This window comes from Microtus ochrogaster, chromosome 4, assembly GCF_000317375.1.
Source record: "Microtus ochrogaster isolate Prairie Vole_2 chromosome 4, MicOch1.0, whole genome shotgun sequence".
NCBI classification, from domain to species: Eukaryota; Metazoa; Chordata; class Mammalia; order Rodentia; family Cricetidae; genus Microtus; species Microtus ochrogaster.
The window spans coordinates 49990053-50009415 of record NC_022011.1 but is presented as its reverse complement, the minus strand read 5'-3'; the positions used below and the strand labels follow the sequence as shown (position 1 = coordinate 50009415).

At 52.7% G+C, this 19363-nt stretch overlaps 1 protein-coding gene across 3 annotated transcripts in view; it reads right to left on the bottom strand.

The window, feature by feature from the left end:
• Sardh (sarcosine dehydrogenase) overlaps nt 1–19363 on the bottom strand; it is a 57076-nt gene that overhangs the window by 19650 nt on the left and 18063 nt on the right. For all 3 annotated transcript variants that reach the window (XM_013346054.2, XM_013346053.2, XM_005346216.2), the window contains 7 exons: nt 17676–17817; nt 16481–16564; nt 15402–15515; nt 10929–11067; nt 9146–9259; nt 4977–5124; nt 695–788 (listed from right to left, as the gene is read on the bottom strand). In XM_013346054.2, the coding sequence (XP_013201508.1) occupies nt 695–788; nt 4977–5124; nt 9146–9259; nt 10929–11067; nt 15402–15515; nt 16481–16564; nt 17676–17817 (835 nt within the window). The remainder of the gene's footprint in view (nt 1–694; nt 789–4976; nt 5125–9145; nt 9260–10928; nt 11068–15401; nt 15516–16480; nt 16565–17675; nt 17818–19363) is intronic.

The window sequence follows — 19363 nt, the reverse complement described above, 5'->3', positions numbered from 1 at the left end:
TTGGTGAATATGGGCCATCAGCTTCTCCCTCAGCCTTGAGAATCCCAGGTGGAAATCACAATGTGTCCTTTTTTAACCAGGAGACTGAGGCCCAGGAAATGAAGGGTCCAGCCTGGAGCTAGAGCCAAGACTCCCTACCCAGAGTCCCCTAGAGAGTCCTATGAAGTCCAGGGGACCCTGGGGGAAGATAACTTCGATAACCTTGAAAGAGCCTGGCTTTGGCGCTTAGCCTTAAACTTCTAGAAATGGGCTTGAAAGAGTATTGGGGGTCTGGCCAGGCTCCCCCACATCTACAATACTAGGACGATCACAAGGAAGGAGTAGGCTCCCTAGGAGATGCGGGAACCCGCAGAGAACTCTCAGAGGAAGGCAGTAGTTAACCTGGCTTAGAGGAATATGCTATGCAGCTCTGAGGAGAGGGTGCAACATCATCTGTGCAAGCAATGAAGGTTCTTCCCGGATGAGCCTGGCACATGAGAGATACCAAGCAGCGGACAGATAGCACAGCCCTGTGGCCCCTGCGGCCCCTCTCTGAGTCCCTCCAGGGTCAGGCTGACTGCCATAGTCTCTGACACTGAGGCTGAGGCCCAGGAGATAGAGCCTTGCCTTAAATCCCAGACTCCCAGGTCCACCCCACCTTTGCTAAAAGTTGCTGCCGCCCACACCCTAGAGGCTGGTGGCCATGGCTACCTACCAGGTGCCCTGCCGCTTTCACCAACTGGTGGGTGGAGAAGGGAAAGGCCTCGTTGCTCAGGTCAGCATCGACCACATCCTGGAGAACAGCACGGCTGTGAACAAGCACAGAACGGTCAGTCATGGAACCACTCACCTCAGGGATCCAGGGCCAGGAAGGCAGTGGGGGGGGTGGTGCACGAGGGAGGACAGCATGTGACATGTATGTAGACATTCTGGTGGGTACTCCACAAGTACCACTGTGAGAAAGCCACCTTCCTACGGACTTTCAAGGCCAAGGAGAGTCGGGAAGGCCAGACTACGGATGAGCTCTGGCCTTAGGCGGGTAAACTAAAACAGTTACCCAACCGCCAGGCACTCTGGATCTCACCTGAGGCACCATGGTGGTCACTGAGAGAAGATGGCAATAGTGGTCTCTGTTTTATATAGGAGAGTTGAAGTTCAAGTTGTAGCGAGGAGACAGGAGCCAGCAGGAGAGCACAAGGACGCCACAGTGCACCACTGCCACCACCACCGCCACCACGCCACGGCTACCACCCTCACGGCCACCACCACCATCCCGTGCATCCTCCAACCAGGCCCAAGTGTCCCATCCTCAGTGGGTCTCAGCCTCCTGGTGGCCATCACCTTCGTAAAGACAGGGGCTGTACCCAGCTAGGATATCCCTGAAGCATTAGACTCATCTTCCCCAAACTAGGTCCTGTTACAGCGACCTCTACTGACAAGTTCATTGCTTTCCCAAGCCACAACATGGTTTACACTCATGACACCGCTGCTCGAAGCTGTGTCACAGAGGTCACAGAAGCGTAGTCTACCGCGTTCCTCATCGGTCTCAGCCCTGCAGTCTCCCCTTCCCACCTCCCCACCCCTCTGCAGCCTACCTCAGGCTCTCCCACTGCTGAATACACAAATCTTGCAGGCTCTGGCTCCAAGCTTGCCCACCACCAAGCCACACACCTCCTCCCAGGTCTCCTCTCCTGTGTCCCTGCACACTCCCGCCCTGCTGCCTGTCACATAGCCTGCCACCCTGCAGCTCTTGACTCAGCCAGCAGTCATCTGCTCTAGGAAGTGCTCCAGGGGTCCCACAGGTGTCTCTGTGTAACTACAGAGGCCTCTGCCATTTTTCTCTCTCCCCTTGCTGTACCCAGTCCTCTAAGCCAGGGGCTCCTCGCCAACAGGACCCTACACCACTCTCTGCTTGGCACACAGTTATCTGGTGAGCGGTACCTGTTATGAGTATCTGGGCTCGACCGGGCAGGAGGGCATGTACCCTAGGGCTGGAAACACCCTCACTTCTACCCATCAGGGGTCCCAGAGGGCTGGAGCAACTGCTCAGAAGTACAGTCAGCCCAAATCCCCACTGCACAGAGCTGGGAGCTACCACCCACGCCCGCCTGAGGTGCTCAGCGCTGCCTTCTGCCAAGATCCTTATGTAACCCCAGCCCCACGTGGCGCCAGTCCTAGAGATTCAACTCAGCTCTGCTGCATCCAGACCTCCTAGAATCTGGGCTCCCACAGCCCTGGGGCAGCCACACAACACAGAGGTAGCCTGGCAGGATAGATAGGGCTTGTGCTGTCTTCCTCATGGGGCTTGGAAGATTGTGACCTAGGTGTCAGTTCCAGAGGACAGACACCCAGGTCTGCCAAGGCTGCTATCCTTCCTTAGAGAACAGGTGGCCTGAGGAAAGAGGGTCACCTAGAGTTCTAGGGGCCAGTCCCAGCCCCTTGCATGCCTCAGCCCAGGCTGCCAAATGGAGACCTAAACAACCCTCACAGAACCACAAAAGCCAAAAGTTGTCCAGTACTGACAACTGTGACCATCCCACATAGCTCAGTGTGTCCCCAGCAACCCCAGGAAGCTGTCTGAACTGAATGAAGCTCATTAAATTGAAAAACTCAGCTGCCAAAAAAAAAAAGGTCAAGAGCCAGGAAAAGGCTCAGCAGCTGCCGTATTGGCTGGCTCAGAGATAGCCAACTTCCAGAAATCCTTCCAAGTAGCAGTTCACATAGCACCCACCATGACCCCAGGTGCTATGCTAAGTGCTCCCCACACAGCTTAGTAACCAGACCTGTCTGTACTGGTGACATTACTACTCATATGGAAGGAGAATCTTCTGGAAGAGGCGGGGAGGAGAGCTGCCAGCCTGGAGGCTGCCACCTTGCTGTCCCCTGGGGCTTCACCTTGATCTAACTGTCTGGTATGGCTGCTCCCTCCTCTCTCTCCTCCCTCACTCTCTAAATAGCTCAGGCCTGTCCAAGGTCACCAGGCGCTGAAACTGGAGTCTCCTGAAAGTCAGAATGGGCCCTGTGGTGCAGCAGGTGGGACGCTACTCCTTCAAGCTGATATATGGGCTTCAGTCTCCTAGGGAGGGGGGCTGGAAGCCACACTCACAGCACCCCAGGCCCTGCAGCCAGATGCTAATCAAATGCTCTAAACACTCAAATAAATGGTTTCCATGTCCCCAATGTGGCAGTCCTCACCACCTGTCCCTCTTCCTGGCTTGTCAAGACTTACCTTCAGCCAGCTGTCCCTGAAAGGCGCTCAGCAAAGACTACAACCTGGTACCCCTCCTGTTCTCAGAGTAGGGACCAGGGTCTAGACTCAGCCAGGAGTTGCTAGTTTGGTCAAGCCCAAGGTGCCAGGGAAAATGGACACCACAGCAAAGTCTGAGCACAGTAGTCAGGGTCCCAGCAGGACACCCAGGGTGGAAGAGATGTCACCACAGGATAATACTGCGCCCCCGGAGGTCCTGGTAGCCCTTTCTCAGGAATGCATCTTTTCGCTCCCCCAAGAAGCGGCTCCCATCTGTCCTGTCTCCCCATCCTTCATGCTGTTTCATGCCTCATTTCCAGTCTAGGCCCAGGGGATCCACCTAGCACAGGCCTGCATCTCTGGACCCAACACATGGCGCCTTGCTGGTCACCAAGGAGTACCGTCTAGTCCAGGTGCAGCTTCTCATGAGGACTTTTGACTTCGTGGCTGGGGTGGTGATGAGGGTATGAGAGCACCTGATAGGTCCAGGGGGTCCCCATCTCCCTCTGCCTTGGCTCCCAGGAACTGTGTGACCCTGGAAAATGTTTCTTCCTCTGTTTCATCAATAAGAAAAGAGGGATCACAACCACCTGGGATGGCTGACCTCGTCAACTTGTTTGGACTGAGGGACGCCTCCTAAATTAGGAGGGAGAGCCTCCAGGAGTTATCACGGGGCATTTTAGAGACCTGCTCTGAATGCGGGTGACATGGACACCAGACAATAAAAAAGAAAAAGGAATAAGCCCTTGTAGTGTGATCTCCTCTCTTCCTCTCTCCCTCCCACTCTCCCTCCCTCCCTCTCCTCTCTCCTTTCTCCTCGTTCTCTTCCACTTTCCTCTCTCTCACCTCCCCTCTCTCTTTTCTCTCTTCTTTCTTCCCCTATCTTTTCCCTCCCCCCACAATCTTGGAACCTATGACAAAAATAAGCCCTTCCTCCCTTAGGTCACTGTTCTACAGATATTCAACACAGCAACAAAACACCTACACCAACACACCCACACACACCCAAAACCCCCCCCACACCCCAACACAACACACACCCCAACACACCCTGCACACCCCAACACACCCACACACAGCCCAACACACCACACACACACACACACACACACACACACACACACACACACTCAGGTCTCCCAGTAGCGTCAGGAGTAAAGGCCAGGCCACCTTGGGCTCCACTGGCTGCACTTGGTTGGTGGCTGTTCACAACACATTTGTTCTTCCTCTTCTGTTTCCCCTATCCTGCCCCTTCCCCAGAGTGGGCTTTCCAGGGTGCACAGCTGTGCCACATCCTTGTGTCTAAGACCCTCAGTAGCACCCAGGGAATCCTCATGGGTTCCTGATTCCTCCTCCATCAGGACCAAGGCTCAGTTGAGGATTATAGATCTTGAATGGTGGATGGCCTTGTCTGGCACACAGCGAGGGTCCGGAGGCCTCTCCTCAGCTCTCTTTACAGATGGGAGTGGGTCCACTCCTGGCCTGGCTCTGCCCACCTCAGGAGATGAAGAATCATAGCAGCCAGAGACTCCAAGGGCTCGTCATGGAACACAAGGCTGCAAAGCTAAGCTGACCCTGGTCCAGGGTTGACCCAAACCTGTTACTTTGAAAATCGCTCAGCCCAAGTAGCATCCCAAGGTGTCAGAGCACCCATTGTTCAGATGAGTGGTTATGCCCATGGGCTCCACTGAAGGACCTGGGGCCTAGGTGCACCAGATAACCCAGGTATCGGGTTCCTGTCTTCTCTCACCTGGCCGGGCCTTGGATACTGAGCAGGCCCAGATCTTCAGAACTATCCATAAGCTGGCACCGGAACTTCTGATCCTGTAGAACCGTTGTTATGTGGGACCAGTTTTGTTGGGCCACAGCTCCACCCACAGCTAGGTAATAGCCATCCCCTAGAGGAGAAGCACCAGGTTTAGAACAGGACCTTGGGACAGGGAACACGGTGAGGATGAGTCTAAGGGACCCCAGACTCTTACTGCAGAAAGGGTATAATTTGATTCTGCAAGGACAAGTGTCAAAGGCTTCTGCCTGCTTCTCAGAAAAAAGGCTTAAGACTCTGGTGCCTTCAGGTCCTGAGGGGTTCTAGCCCAGCCTAGAACTAGGGCTAAGAGGCCTCAGACAAATATTTCCCCTTCTTTAGGTTTCAATGTCCTTACTAGTTCCTGTCATTACTTCCCCCAAACCCCTAGACTCCCGGCCTCTGCCATCCGGAAGTTCACTGGGCCGGGCTTAGAAACGGGAGAGTTAGAGGTGACAGTTCCCTCATGATGGTTAACCTTGATGGTCGATTTGACAAGATCTAAAATCACCTAGAAGACAGGCTGGTGAGCATTCTACAGAAGGGGTTCTAGATTCAATGTATTCGGGTAAGAAGCCCCACCCTGACTGTGGGTGGCACCTTGGGCTAGGGTACTAGACTAAACAAACAGGAGAAAGTGAGCTGAGCACCAGCATCCGTCTCTCCGCTTCCTGACTGTGGATGCAACGTGACCAGTTATCTCCAGGTCCTGCTGCCATGTTCTCCCTTCTGTGCCCTTGGATGTGAGCTGATGAGCCGTTCTTAATATAACCCGGATCACCCCAGGTGTTAACACGTCAACTTCCCCAGAAGTTCAGGGAGATGTGTTGGGAATAGGTGGAATCCATTGTCCCTATGGCCATTGGGCATCCACAGAGTTGCACAGGCCCTGGGCCTCCACCCTTGGACACCAGCTCACTCTGCCAGGCATTTGGGGAAACCACAGACTCAGAGCATAGTGGCCTTGGCCCCAGTAAACAAGCCCACCAATCTCAGTGGCCCCATCTGTGATTCAGGGTTGACAAAGTTGTCATTGGAAACGATGTTATGACCTGTGGCAGTCAGGTACCCATGAGCCATTGCCTTTACCACCCCTGGACCGGTTTACCAAACCTGGTACAAAGGAGGCAGGGTGGGAGGCTTCTATTGTGGCCCCCATCTTTCCAACCTCCTTCCTCGCTGACTCCCACAAGGTCCCTCTGTCTTTCAGTGAAGGCCCTAGAAGCCCCTGAGTTTCCTGATCATTTGCTTAGGCAGCAGGATGCAACTGGAAGCACCTTAGAGGGCTGCTGGGAGGAGGCAAAGCCACAACAGGCACAAGAAGAATGGCACCATTTACATGCCCTGCTTCCCTTCCCTTCAAAGGCCCCTTCCTGGCCAAGCTTTCCCAAACCAGGCTTGCAGCCCCTCCGTACGGGACTTGTTTCTATTGAGGGGTATCTTGACCCTGCCCAGTCTACTCCCTTGCTTGCTGCTTCTCCACCTTCCCGCCCAGGCATTGTACCTCCTCCTGGAAGCCCTCTCACCCCTAACCTTGCAGAGTTCTGTAACAGTCTGAGTCTGTGACAACCAGACCTAGGCACCGTGCCTGTCCCTCCATCCAGTCTCCTCACACTACTGAGGCATCCCAAGGAGCATCCTAAGAGCCATGGGTAGCAGAAGGCCTGAGTCCTCAAATCTGGCACCTTTATTTCAGAGACCAGTCCCTCATAGGAACACACGCCTCCATGGAAGGATGCAGTCTTGGGAGGCACACAAGCTTTGACCAGTCTGTCCCGTGCACTCTCTGCAGCGTACTGGCCTGTGTCCATCTTTCTGAGCCTCTCCGTATTCTCCTGTACAATGGGTCTGCCTCCAGCACAGGGCTACTTAGGGGGCAAAATGATAGCAGAGAACCACTTAGGGCCCACCAAAGCCTCTTCACTTCCTCCTCACGAGTATAAAAGAGAGAGAGAGTAGGAAAGGGGGGGAGGAGAAAGATAGGGGGGCAGAAGGCTCCCTGATCCCTGGCTGAAGTTATTAGAGGATGTTTGAATTCTGAACAGGGTCCTCAGCCATCACCAATCCCCCCATGCATACTTCAGCCCCCATTCTGTAGCCAGCCTGAGTAACAGACTCAGCAAGTACCAGCTGGCCTGAGAGGAATGTGCCTGTTTGCCCTGGGCAGCTATCCCCACTCAGTTGCCCTACAGAGACAACGCAGGGCCTGGGACATGGCGAAAGGCAGATCCACAGGAGCCAAGAGGTAGGGTCTCGCCCAGACACCTCTCCACCACTTCTGGGTGTGGGGAGAGCATTGTGGGTGGCAGATCTCACATGCCGTTTTCATTATGTCGGTGTGTTTCTTTCAAGCAAGTACACCTTTTATAATATTAAGAAAGATGAATAAAGATAATTTAAAATTGCTTCCGAGATTGACAGCTGCTTAGTACACAGCCTTGATCACATGTAAATTGCCACATTCTCTTGACACCCTGGAGCTCTGAGTCACATGCAGAATTAATGTGCTTATTAAATATACACATAATGCAATTGTGTATGCAGCCCAGGACCTGTGTCAGTGCGGGAGACGTTTCTCTACTGCTTTGTGGTGTCCTGGGATCCACGACCGTCAGGGCATAGGGCTTACTGGATCATCTGGCCATGCCCCCTGGGTGCAGGCCTCCCCCAAGCACTCAACCCCAGCAACTGTACACAGGGTAGGAGGTACAAGAGAATACAACACAAAGCACTTTCTTGATAGCTTCCAGCAAGGTCATTATTGCCGAGATGGGGAAACTGGAGCTTGGGAGGCTGTGTCTAATCTAGCTCCTCTTAGCTCTTATTCATCCCGGTAGCAGCTAGAGGAAGTGGGTTCTCCTGTCCCCATTTCACAAATAGAGAAACTGAAGCTCAGAAAGTTAAGGTCTCAGAATTTTAAAATTACAGGGCTGGAGAGATGGCTCAGTGGTTAAGAGCACTGGCTGCTCTTCCAGAGGCCGTGCATTCAGTTCCCAGCAACCACATGGTGGCTCACAACCATCTGTAATGAGATCTGGTGCCCTCTTCTGGCATGTGGGCATACATGGAGGCAGAATGTTGTATATATAAAAAGTAAATAAATCTTTAAAAAAAAATTGAAATTACAGAAAATGGTAGTGAGGATGCAGGTTGGGTTCAACACCCCCCCCCCAGCACCACCACAGCACAAAAAGATCAGAACTGTGGCTGTATCACACATAGATAAGGGAACTGACTCCTTAGTGAGTATCCTTCCCTCCCCCTCTACCAATGCCCAGACTGGGGCTTAGCCCCAGGAGGCTTCAGGAACAGAGGAAAGAGATAGGAAGTAGCCAGGGTCCATATGGGCCAGCACTGCCCATTGCCACTCTCTTGGATGGCAGCCCAGAGAGTCACACAGTTGGTTTCTACCCCCTGTAAGCCACTCCTTTTGAAGCATCAATGCCTTCTTGGAGAAAAGCCACACCCACTTTGTTCCCTCTCTTCTCCTGGTGGACATAGGCCACAGGACGGTGGGGCAAAGCTGCCCCTGTGGAAAGCGACAGGTAGGCTTCAAGACTCAGGTGACCGGAGGCCATTTGTCTAGATGTAACAGCAAAAACTGTGCAAGCAGGACTAAAGTGCTGATCTGCTTGTCATCAGGGGTATGCAGGGAGAAGTAAAGGGACACAGAGGTCACCCAGGTATCAGGTGGGTGCTGAGCCAAGTATTACGGGACCAGTCCGCGCCTGAGGATGCCAGTGGCTAAGGAAGCGAGACCAGATTAGATGTCGGGGAGGAAAGGGTGAGCTCTGAGTGAGAGGTGTGCCCTTCCCCTGGGCTGATGCTGGACAGCTGGGCTGAGTCAGCCACACCAAGGCTGCTCCAACATGCCCCAGCACCAGCAGGTTCAAAGACGTAATGACGGAGTACTCGGAGCAGCAACACAGCTGCCCGGACACAGCCAGCATTTAGCCTAAAATGAGACAGCCAATCTCCAGGTCCTAACCACAAGTGGACATGACAGGTGATTATATAGTCGGCCTGGACAACGCTCCTTGGCCTTCCGGCTACCAATGACCGCCAGTCCCCTGATCAGGTCACATCCATGCCAAGGCTTCTCACGGCAGCCTTACCTTCAAAGGCAGGGGCCAGGGCACTGGCCTGGGTGCCAGGGGCCAGGCGACTGACAGTCAGGTCGCTCTCCGTGCCTCCCCGGTGGTTCAGCATACACGTGTACACAGTTGAGCCTGGCAACAAGGACCAAGGTGTGAGTTCCACAAAGCCTGCTCTTCTTCAGGGCCTAGAGGACCCCGTGGCAGGTCTTCCTCATATGACATGTAACTCTATTCCAACCAACCAGACTGTTGATGAGGTCAACCATGGTTGCCACCTGGGGAGGGGTGTTCTTCGAAAATGCTTACCCTACTCCTCCCTCATCCCTTCCTAATCACCCTCAGCAGCATGCTTGAATCAGTATCTGTGGTGTAAGTGGTCATGTACATGAACAGTGGGCAGACAGAGAAACAAGTGAGGTGAGTGGGGTGGGCGGAAGGGTGGGCACCCTGGACAGTGGATGGATGGAGAACAGGGTGGTAGAAAGGGCTGAAAGGCAGCTGGAGGTAGTAGGGGGTGAGTAGGTGGGTGGAGCCATTGGCAGATCCACAGGAGCAAGGCCAGTTGCACATGGGGCTGATGGCCACTGACTGGCTGCACACGGGATGTCTTAGGTTGAATCACACCCCACAAATAGACACATTAGAGTTTTAACACCAAGGGTTTGCAGGTGAGGCCTCCTTAGAGGTAAGGTCTTCATAATACTGTGTGAGGGACAGTCATTCAGACAGACTCCCATTCAGCAGGACTGTTTATAGAAAGGAGAAAGTTAAGGCCTGGGGAGTTGACTCAGTGTGTTCAATACATGGGATCCATTTATTTAAAAAAACAAAACAAAAAAAAAACCACCAAGCATGGTACTGGGGAGGCAGAGATAAAATAATCCCTGGGACTCCATGGCTTGCCAGCCTAGCCTACTTGGTGAGCTTCAGGTCAGTGAGAAACCCTGTCTCCAAAATAACAAGGTGGATGGTTCCTGTGGAATGACACCCAAGAATGTGCTCTGACCTCCACATGCACGTGCATACATACGAACACACCACACACAAAGAAAAGAAAAGATGGGGACCCCAGCATGCAGCATCAGAAGCAGAGATGGGTGAAGAGGTTGCAACCCAAGCAAGGCCAGTGCTCCAGGCCTCCACCAAGTTGGAGGAGGCAAGAGAGAGCCCACTCATAATCGTGGAGCAAAGGGGCTTAGCCAGCACCCTGATTCTGGTCTCTGGCTTGCAGGACCAGGAGATAATCCATCTCTTATTCTAAACCATCCAGCTTGTGCGACTTGTTACAACAGCTATGGGAAAGGAATAAAGATGAGGATGGGTGGGTGGATGAGTAAGAGGTGGTAGGTGGGTGACAAAAAGATGATTATCCCAAATATCTCATGGGATACACCATAACAAAAATGGTTCATTATTTACTCGTGATCAAAATGTAACTAAGCATTATGGATTTTTAATTCTGGCAAGTATACAGAGGGAAAGCAACCCAATGGTGGGGAGAAGTGACTGGGCTCAAGGGCCAGGAGGTACTGCTGAGTACTATGGCCATGTATCCTTTTGTAAGCAAAGAAAGATAGGATCCAGAAAGGGGAAAGAAGAAACATTGAGGAAAGAGATGGAGGAGGAGGAAGACCATGGGGTTGAGGATTGGTGACAGGACATAGAAGCCCAGATAACAGACTGGGCAGACCCAGGAGAAGAACAGTAGGTTCCCTGTCTGTGCCCAAGGCTATGCCCATGGAGTGTTCCATCTGAAACCAAAGTGGGAGAGGAATGGATCTTGCCCACCCTGGACCAGTACCTGGGGGTCGGTTGACATCTGCTGAGAAGAGCCAGTCAGCGGCCTTCCTGGCGTCCACCCCCAGCAGGTAGAACTTCCCAAAGTAAGACATGTTGAACACGGCAGCAGCCCGTCGGCAGGCCAGACATTCCTCCCGGATCTGAAAGGCCCAGTGGAGGAAGACTTTTCGGGGTGCTGGCCTTGGAGATATGGGACTGGACCTTTCCTAATACACATTCTCAGAGCCCCCCCAACTCCTGCTCCCCCAGTCTCTCAGTCATCCGAACTTGGGAACCCACCATTATACATTCTTCTCTAAGAGGGGAGCACACAGGGGACATTGGGCACCAAATCATAAACAGGCTCTGTCATTCAAAAGAATTGCCATACAAGCCAGGCATGGTGACACAGGCCTGTCATTCCAGCACTGGGAAGGTAGAAGCAGGAAGACCAGAGGTTTAAGCTAGTTAACCTGCCTTTCTCTCTGAGAAACTAGAGAGAACGCTAGCTAAATGGACAACAAGCAGAAGGAAAGACGGTCAATATATAAAGCCTACTCCATTTCTGGGCATAAGCACAGAGCAATCTAAAAAGAATCCAAGAAACAACTCCATTTTCATAGCCCCCAAAGCCATAAAAATATCTAGAAGTTTGACAATAGAAATGCAAAGTTCTTCTTATAAAGAGTTAAAATATATGTGTGCACATGTGTGCAGACACATGAGCAAGTGTGTACAGAGATCATGGGTTGATATCTGGTGTCCTCCTCAGTTGCTCTCTGTGTTACCTTTGAAGCAGGGTCTCTCACTGACCCTGAAGCTCACTGATTTGCTTGACTGGCTTGGCTAGGTTTTTCTGTGGTTGTCTTTGGGTATTTTTGTTTGGTTGGTTGGTTTTTGTTTTGGTTTTTCAAACAACATTTCTTTGTGTAGCCCTGGCTGTCCTGGAACTCACTCTGTAGATCAGGGTGGCCTCGAACTTCCAGAGATCCACCTGTTTCTGCCTCCCAAGTGCTGGGATTAAAGGTGTGTGCCACCACTGCCCAGCAATACCTGGCTTTTTCTGTTCAGCCTGGGGATCTCCTCAGACCCTGAAGAAATGTTTTTGAGGAAAAATAATGACCAGACCAATGGAAAGACACCAAAGTTCACAAGGCAGAAGATATGCTGTTGGTAAGGCAACCACACACTCAAGCTGATCTATAGATCTGACTCGGTCCCTATCACAACCTCGGCTGGATCATTTGCGAAGGTGACAAGCTCACCCTAAAATCCACATGGAATTCCAAGGGGCCAGAGGATCCTAAACAATCTTGAAAAAGAGGAATCAATGTGTTCACACTTCCTGATTCCAACATTGGCTGGTATGGGGTGGGGCTACAGCAGACAAAATTTCCAACACTTGCTGGGGGGAAGAAAGCTACGGTAGACAAAATAGTGTTGAGTTGCGCTAGTGATGGAAACGTGGACTAACGGGGTAGAGCCAGAATCTGGAAATCACCCTCACATTAATGGAGACTGGTTTTCAACAAGGGCCCCAGGAGAACTCCACGGGGTCTCAGCAATTAGATACTCACAGCAAAAGAAAGATGTCTGAACACTTCCTCATACCACACACAAGACTCCAGACAAACACAGGTTGTAGACACAAGGGCTAAAGTGACAAACCCTTCGTAGAAAACATGGAAGTATGAGTTTGCGCCCCCAGCCAGTCTCTTAGACACGACGTTGAAGACACCAGCAATACAGGGTAAGAGAGATGAATTGGACGTCATCAAAACTTCAGGCATTTATACAAAAGGATTAGAGTTTGTATTGTCAATGATTCCATGACAGTGAAAAGGGAATGGAAGAGACTTATATATTATACAACGAACCAGGGACTTGTGTCCAGGATATGTATTTATTTTAGGCTTCGTATGTATGTGTGGTGCATGTGTATGTGCATAGACTGTGCATGCCAATATTGGGTGTCCTGATCTGATCAGATTCCATCTTTTTCTCTTGAGTCAGGGTCCCTCACTGATCGTGTGGAGGGAACAGAATGGGGAATGGGAGTGACTCCTGGTAGCTGTGGGGTTTTCTGAGTGGAGAGATAAAGCCCAAGAATTTGCCGAGGCACGGGGAATGGAAAGTTTTCAATGGATTGACTGTATGCCGTGGGAATTGGGAATTGTGTCTCAGTAAAAGTGTTAACAATGAAAGCGTTCAGTGGATGGAGTGTGTGCCGTGGGAATTGCATCTCGGTAAAGGTGTTAACAATGAAAAGCCTCCTCCTGGCCACTGACCAGCTGCGCCAACCTTACCTTCATTACTGAGGGTAAAATGATGGTGGGAGCAGCTGCCACGGGCTGGACAGCCAACATGAGTCTCTGGAAGCTGGTCCGCACCCTCCTCAATTCATCACCCAGTGAGATGAATGCCACCAACTCTCGGTATCCCTAGGGCTCTGGAGTCCAGAGCAGCACAGAGCAACATAAGGGCAGTAGTGGAGGTCTCCGATGCCACCCCCAGAGCTGAGCAATCGGCCTTTTAGACCTTGTAGTAGGCTTCCGGGTAAGCATCAGACCTGGCTTAGCCTTCAGCCAGCAGGTTGGCATACCAACACTGCCTCCTGAGGCCTCGGCTCCTCTGCCTCCCTCCAGACATCATTAAGGACCACTTGTTGTCTGCCAGGCTTTGAGGTGCCTTCGCTGGCACTGTTAGAGCTGCCGACCCAAACCCAAACAGCTTCCTGGGCTGACACTCGCTGTCTGCCTGGCTGGGGAAGCTGCCAATGAGAACAAGTGTGTGTCTCATGCTCAGGGACCGTCTCTGGTGCATTTGCGGAGGCTGGATGGGGCTGCCAAGCCAAATTGGCATCTCCCCCAAGCTTCCACACCCTCCAGGGCCAGGAGTCCCACGGGCTGTAGAAGCTGCAGGTGCTGAGGTGCCAGACGCAGCCAGGCTCTCCCCTTGAGGAGACTGTATGGACTGGGCACCAAGCCGGCCCTGCAACTGTCGCATTTTACAGAGCTCCTGACTCCGGCTACCACCCCAGAAAGCCCTAACCTGCCTTAGTAATTTCCTTCTCAAACAAGCGTTAGGGAAAACACAGGGAACAAATGAGCTTTTATCTTCAGGGCTGGCCACAATATGCCATGAAAATGAGAGCTCTGGTTCAGGAGTGTGGGAAGGCACAGATACCACTGACATTGATTGTGAGGCTGAGTGATGGCAGTCCCTGCCTGTCAAGTCCTACCCTGGATACCATGATGTCTCCCTGTTGCTCTGCCCACAGTCTAGGGCCCGGGCTGAGGGCTTGGCTCTGTACCTACCTCAGATGCACAAGGAACATTGCAGTTGCCTTGGGCATAGCGACAAGGCCAGAGACAGCTATAGTTCTTAGAAGAGCTAGGTGTGGTGTGGCTATCATCATTGCTCATTCTGTGTGAGCTGCCTGTGGGATACAGGCAGCTGCAGGAATCCCTGGCCCCCGAGACTCAGCACCTCATCCCTCATCTGGTGGAGAGACAGGCACATTGGGGACGGACCACAAGCTGCCCGCAGAGTCTCACCTGCCCACCTTTGAGTCCGTGAACAACTCTAATGGTGCAGCCACCCCTACCCTGGCCTCTTCTGCTTTATTTGGAGGCACCATCCAGTGGCTTTGGGCACAGGGCCAGCAAGCCCACCTTGTTCTAGACCCACTCCACTGTAAGTGGAGGTTGGAAGCCTCTGTAGTCCCCAAGAAGAGGAAGCCCCATCCCTCATGGATCTGCACAGCCTCAGGACCAGAGGACGAAGAGAGGGTACAGTCTTATCTCAAGCTCACAGTCCTTGTTTTGTTTGTTTGTTGTTGTTTGTTTGTTTGTCAGCTCAACACAAGCTAGAATTATGTGGGAAGAGGAACCTTAGCTGATACAACACCTCCATTCAGAATGCCTATAGGAAAATCTGTAGGACATTTTCTTGATTGACAACCGATGTAGATAAGCCTAGCTCACTGAGAGCTGTGCCACCCTGGGCAGATGACCCTGAACTGTATAAGAAGCAGACCATGAAAGATGTGGAGTGAGCCAGTAAGTTTCACTCCTCCGTGGTCTCTGCTTCAGTTCCTGGCCCCAGGTTCCTGCCTCAAGTTCTTGTCCTTCATGATGGACTGCAAGCTGTAAGCTGAAACAAACCGTTTCCTCCGCAGGCTGCTTTTGGTCATTGTGTTTTATCACAGCTACAGAAACCTCGACTAAGACAGCCACCCAGGCCAACTGGCTCAATCCTGCCTCTTGCTGCTCTCCAGCAGCAATCCTGAGGGACCCTCAGCCCTGACTGCCGGTGCAGAAGAGAGAGGGAAAGGAAAATATCACATGGTTTGCACAAAACTGTAGTAGCAAGAAAGGGGCGAGCCTGGAGCCCCCTACCCGAAAAGCCAAGGGCCCCTCGGGCAGCTGAGCTGTGGATTCTACATGAGGAACAGAAAGCAGCCGGGGACTCAGACCCAGCTCAAGCTGCTTACCACGTGGTGGTGGGGTGGGAAGTCGAAAGTGTACTCATCCCCCAGCAGCCTGCTGTAGGCGTAGTTCCCATGTGCCTGCTTTCCGTAGGCTCCGTAGTAGTCGTAGTCAAGGACCTGTTACAGAAAAGTGAGGCCATCTCTCACTCTCCCTTCCGCTTCCCTCCTTGTTGTGGCTTGAAGGTAAAATGTCCCCCGTGGGCTCCAGTGTTTAGCACTTGGTCCTCATCTGGGGGTGCTGTTCCAGAGGCTGTGGACTGTTTAGGAGGTGGAGCCTTGTTGAAGTAATTGGGTCAAGGGAGAAGAGGGGGCAGAGACTTTGTAGCTCAGCCCCACCTGCTTTCCGCTCTCTGCTTCCTGACTGAAGATACAATGTAGCTGACCGCCCTGTGTTCCTACCACCATGCCTTCCCTGCTACAATGCCACATCTTCTACTAAGACAGCCACCCAGGCCAGCTGCCTCAATCCTGCCTCCTGCTGACCTCCAGCAGCAATACTGAGGGACCCGCAGCCCTGACTGCTGGTGCAGAAGAGAGAGGGAAAGAAAAGCATCACATGGTCTGCACACACCTAGATGTGGGTCTCAAAGCCTCTGTGGCCTGCTCCCAGGGGCTGTTCCTAGGATGCTCTGGGGAGGCCCCTAAGGCATCCCAGAAGCCAACATATGGGACCGTTCAGTGGGTAAACTGACACACAGAGGCACAATTCCTCCCACTGACAGCAACGAGCAGCTGGTGTTGCCAAATATACATTTTGAAGGGTGCGTAAAACGGGGCTGCTTTCCTCCTAGAACCAGGAATCTGCCATTCTGTCCACACTGTGGGTCTGTGCTGGTACCCAGTGCTTGCCCATTGGGTCCGGGAAGCCTGGTCCCAAGCCTTTGCCGATGCCTCACCACTGGGATACCGAGAACTCTTTCTCAGATTGGTACTCTGTTTCCTGAGTGTGGACAGCTGACCTGTCACCATAGCCTGAGGCACACTGGATTGGCCTAACTCGGGTGGCTGGGAGGATGCCGGGATGAGAATGGGCATGAGAGGCCCAGGGTCACACAGACCGGTGCCCAGGCATTGTCACTCACCGGAGCTGTTTCTTGGGTGTTGAACCATCCCGGCCGTTCCCAGCCATGTCGTTCTTGAAACACACAGCCTTTTCCAAGCAGCTCCTGGATGGAGACAGAGAGGGCCCATCACATAAGGCCAGACACCACTTGAGGTGCAGAGCAAGGGCACCCACCACCCAGACCCAAGAATGCTAAGGGAAGCAGGGTGCCCAGCTCTTCCCCCAGAGTCCCCTCAGCACCTTCACCTCACCACAATAATCCCTCATCTAGAGAATGACCTGCTATGAGTTGTGCACCCCCAGCCCCCACCAATCAGGACATATGCTGAAGCCCAGACCACTGCATGACAGTCTAGAGACAGAGTCTATGGAGAAAGCATTTGGGCTGAATAAGGTCACATAGTAAATCCTGATCCCGGAGGGCTAGTCACTTTCCAAGAAGAAGAGCTCCCAGGATGCTCTCTGCTCTGGGAGGACATAGCAAGACAGTGGTTGTCCTCAGCCTTGGTTAGGGCCTTGGTCAGGAACAAGTTCAGTCCCAGAACACAGAGACTGTATCCCAAGAAGACTGTGATGAGAAGCTTGTCTCTTCTCATGCACAGCCTGGCTGTTCCTCTGACATGTACCTGGACATACTTACCATGCCCTCTATCACCCAGACCCCACCTGCCTGCTGCAGCATGGGACAGACTCCCGTGTGTGTGTGTGTGTGTGTGTGTGTGTGTGTGTGTGTGTGTGTGTGCGTGTGTGCAGAGGACAGAAGACAACCTTGGAAGCTATTCCTCAGATGCCATTCACCTTGTTTTATGAGACAAGATCTCTCATTGAGCCTGAAGCTCACTGACTAGGCTAAGCAGGCCAGGGAGCCTCCTGCATCTGCTTCCCCAGTACTGGGATCATAAACATGAGCCACCACGCCCAGTTTTTTTACATGTGGGTTCTGGGAATTGAACTCAGGTCTTCCTTCATGCTTACATGCAAATACTTCACCAATTGAGCTATCTCCCCCACCCCTGAGTCTGGTTTTCAGGGCATCTGCCTCTCCACTTGGTCTAAAGCCCCTGCAGGAGCTAGTCTCTCCCACCCCAACCCTAGCACAGCACCCTATACAGAATTCCTGGAACACAGGCCTACAATAGAGTACCCCACATGTGTCTGTTACCCTAACATCCCAAGGCCCTCCAGGAGCCTTAACTTGCATATATCTGGTATACCTCATGCAGGGGATCTTTCCTCATGTTGCGTCCCGCCAGTGGCTCGTCATGGGGGAAGACAACTGAGTAGTTCTTGGCATAGGATTCATGGCTGCGCTCACGGATCCAACGGGAGTGGTCCGTAAGGGAGTGATGGAAACGCCTGCCGCCAATGAAGGAGATGGATCAGTTTGCGGACAACCTGTCAGGGATCCAGCCTGCAGTCTGGGCCTGGGTTAGCCTCTTCACCTGGTCGTGAATCACTCCTCTCACAGCTAACCCAGCTAAGGGTGTCATGAGGAGACCAGTACACAGTAAATTTCTGCCAAGTTGGGTAAAGCAACCATACATATGGCCCAAGATAGCCAGGGGTCGTGGGTGGTCCATCTTTCCCATTTCACAGATCCAGAAATTATGGCTCAGAGAAGAGGAAGAACTAGCCCAGGGCCACACAGTTGGGGGTGTTGGGTGGGCAACTGAGACCCATTTGTTCGGCTGTGAGAGAAGCATCTGCTATCGTCTGGAGGCCCCTAGTGCTGAGTAAGCCCTGGGACCGTCCCTTGCTGCTGAGGTCTAGACATGCCCAGGACCCAGTGACTGGCTGCCCTACCCACACATGTCCCCTACTGAGGGTGAAGGTGAAGGCGTGCATCCTGTCCTTGATCAAGTTATAAACAGGTGACCCATAAGGGGGAAATGGGCACAGAAAAGAGGTTCTGGTTCGCTCAACCCCTGCCCCCTGATTCTTTCTGTGTCTATCTTCCTCTGCATCTCTCTGTCTCTGTCTCTCTGTGTCTCTCTCTGTGTCTGTCTCTCTCTGTCTCTGTCTGTCTGTCTCTTTGTCTCTGTCTGTCTCTCTCACACACACATACACACACACAAACATGCACACTCACAGGCCTGGAGTCCACAGTGGGTACTCAGGTGTCTGCAAAGGTACAGCTGACCCCGGCTAATCTGGTCCAGGCTGAATGGAGCCCTGATGCAGGAAGGGGGGCACTGAGGATGGTTCTGTGGCTCCGACCACACAGCTGAAGGAGGTCAGGCTGCCCTGCTCTATTTGCATAGAAGGAGTATGAACAGGCCCTTCCCTGAGGCCCCTTGCAGCTGTACCATTTCTAGAACATTCTTCTCTGATAGGAAAACATAGGCGTGGCTACAGAACAGACAGTCTCTGAGAGGATAGAGCGGACCTCACAGCACCAGAAGCCGGGTAGGGGGTGGCACTCTGGGGTTCTCAGAGTCGGCCATCTGTCTTCGTGATGGCAGACGCCACCTCCCCCATGGGTGCAATGTTCTCATCCAGCCAAGAGGAGACAAGTTGGCAGGGCTGTGGGACATCCTGCACTGAGCCAACAGCCCCTCCACCCGACTCTGTCCCCATGTCAGGCCAGCAGGGCAACTGGATCCCGCCTGAAGACTACTTGTCAGGAACACACACTGACTGCAGACGGAACACACCGAGAAGCAGCTTCTTTCCTGGCTGTTCAGTTCCTGTGCTGCCCCTGCAGGGCCTGATATGGCCCCAGCAATGGGCCACACCGCACAGGTCAATGTGGCCATTCTAAGAGTGGGATATGGAGCCTGGGTCAGACAGGACTAAGGAGTTTCCTGCTCCTTGCCTGGGAACCTTTGTAACAGGCTGTGGAGCGCTAGGATGCCTTCAGGCTCCTGTCATCAGCATTTGACCCAAGTTACATGGCTCAGTA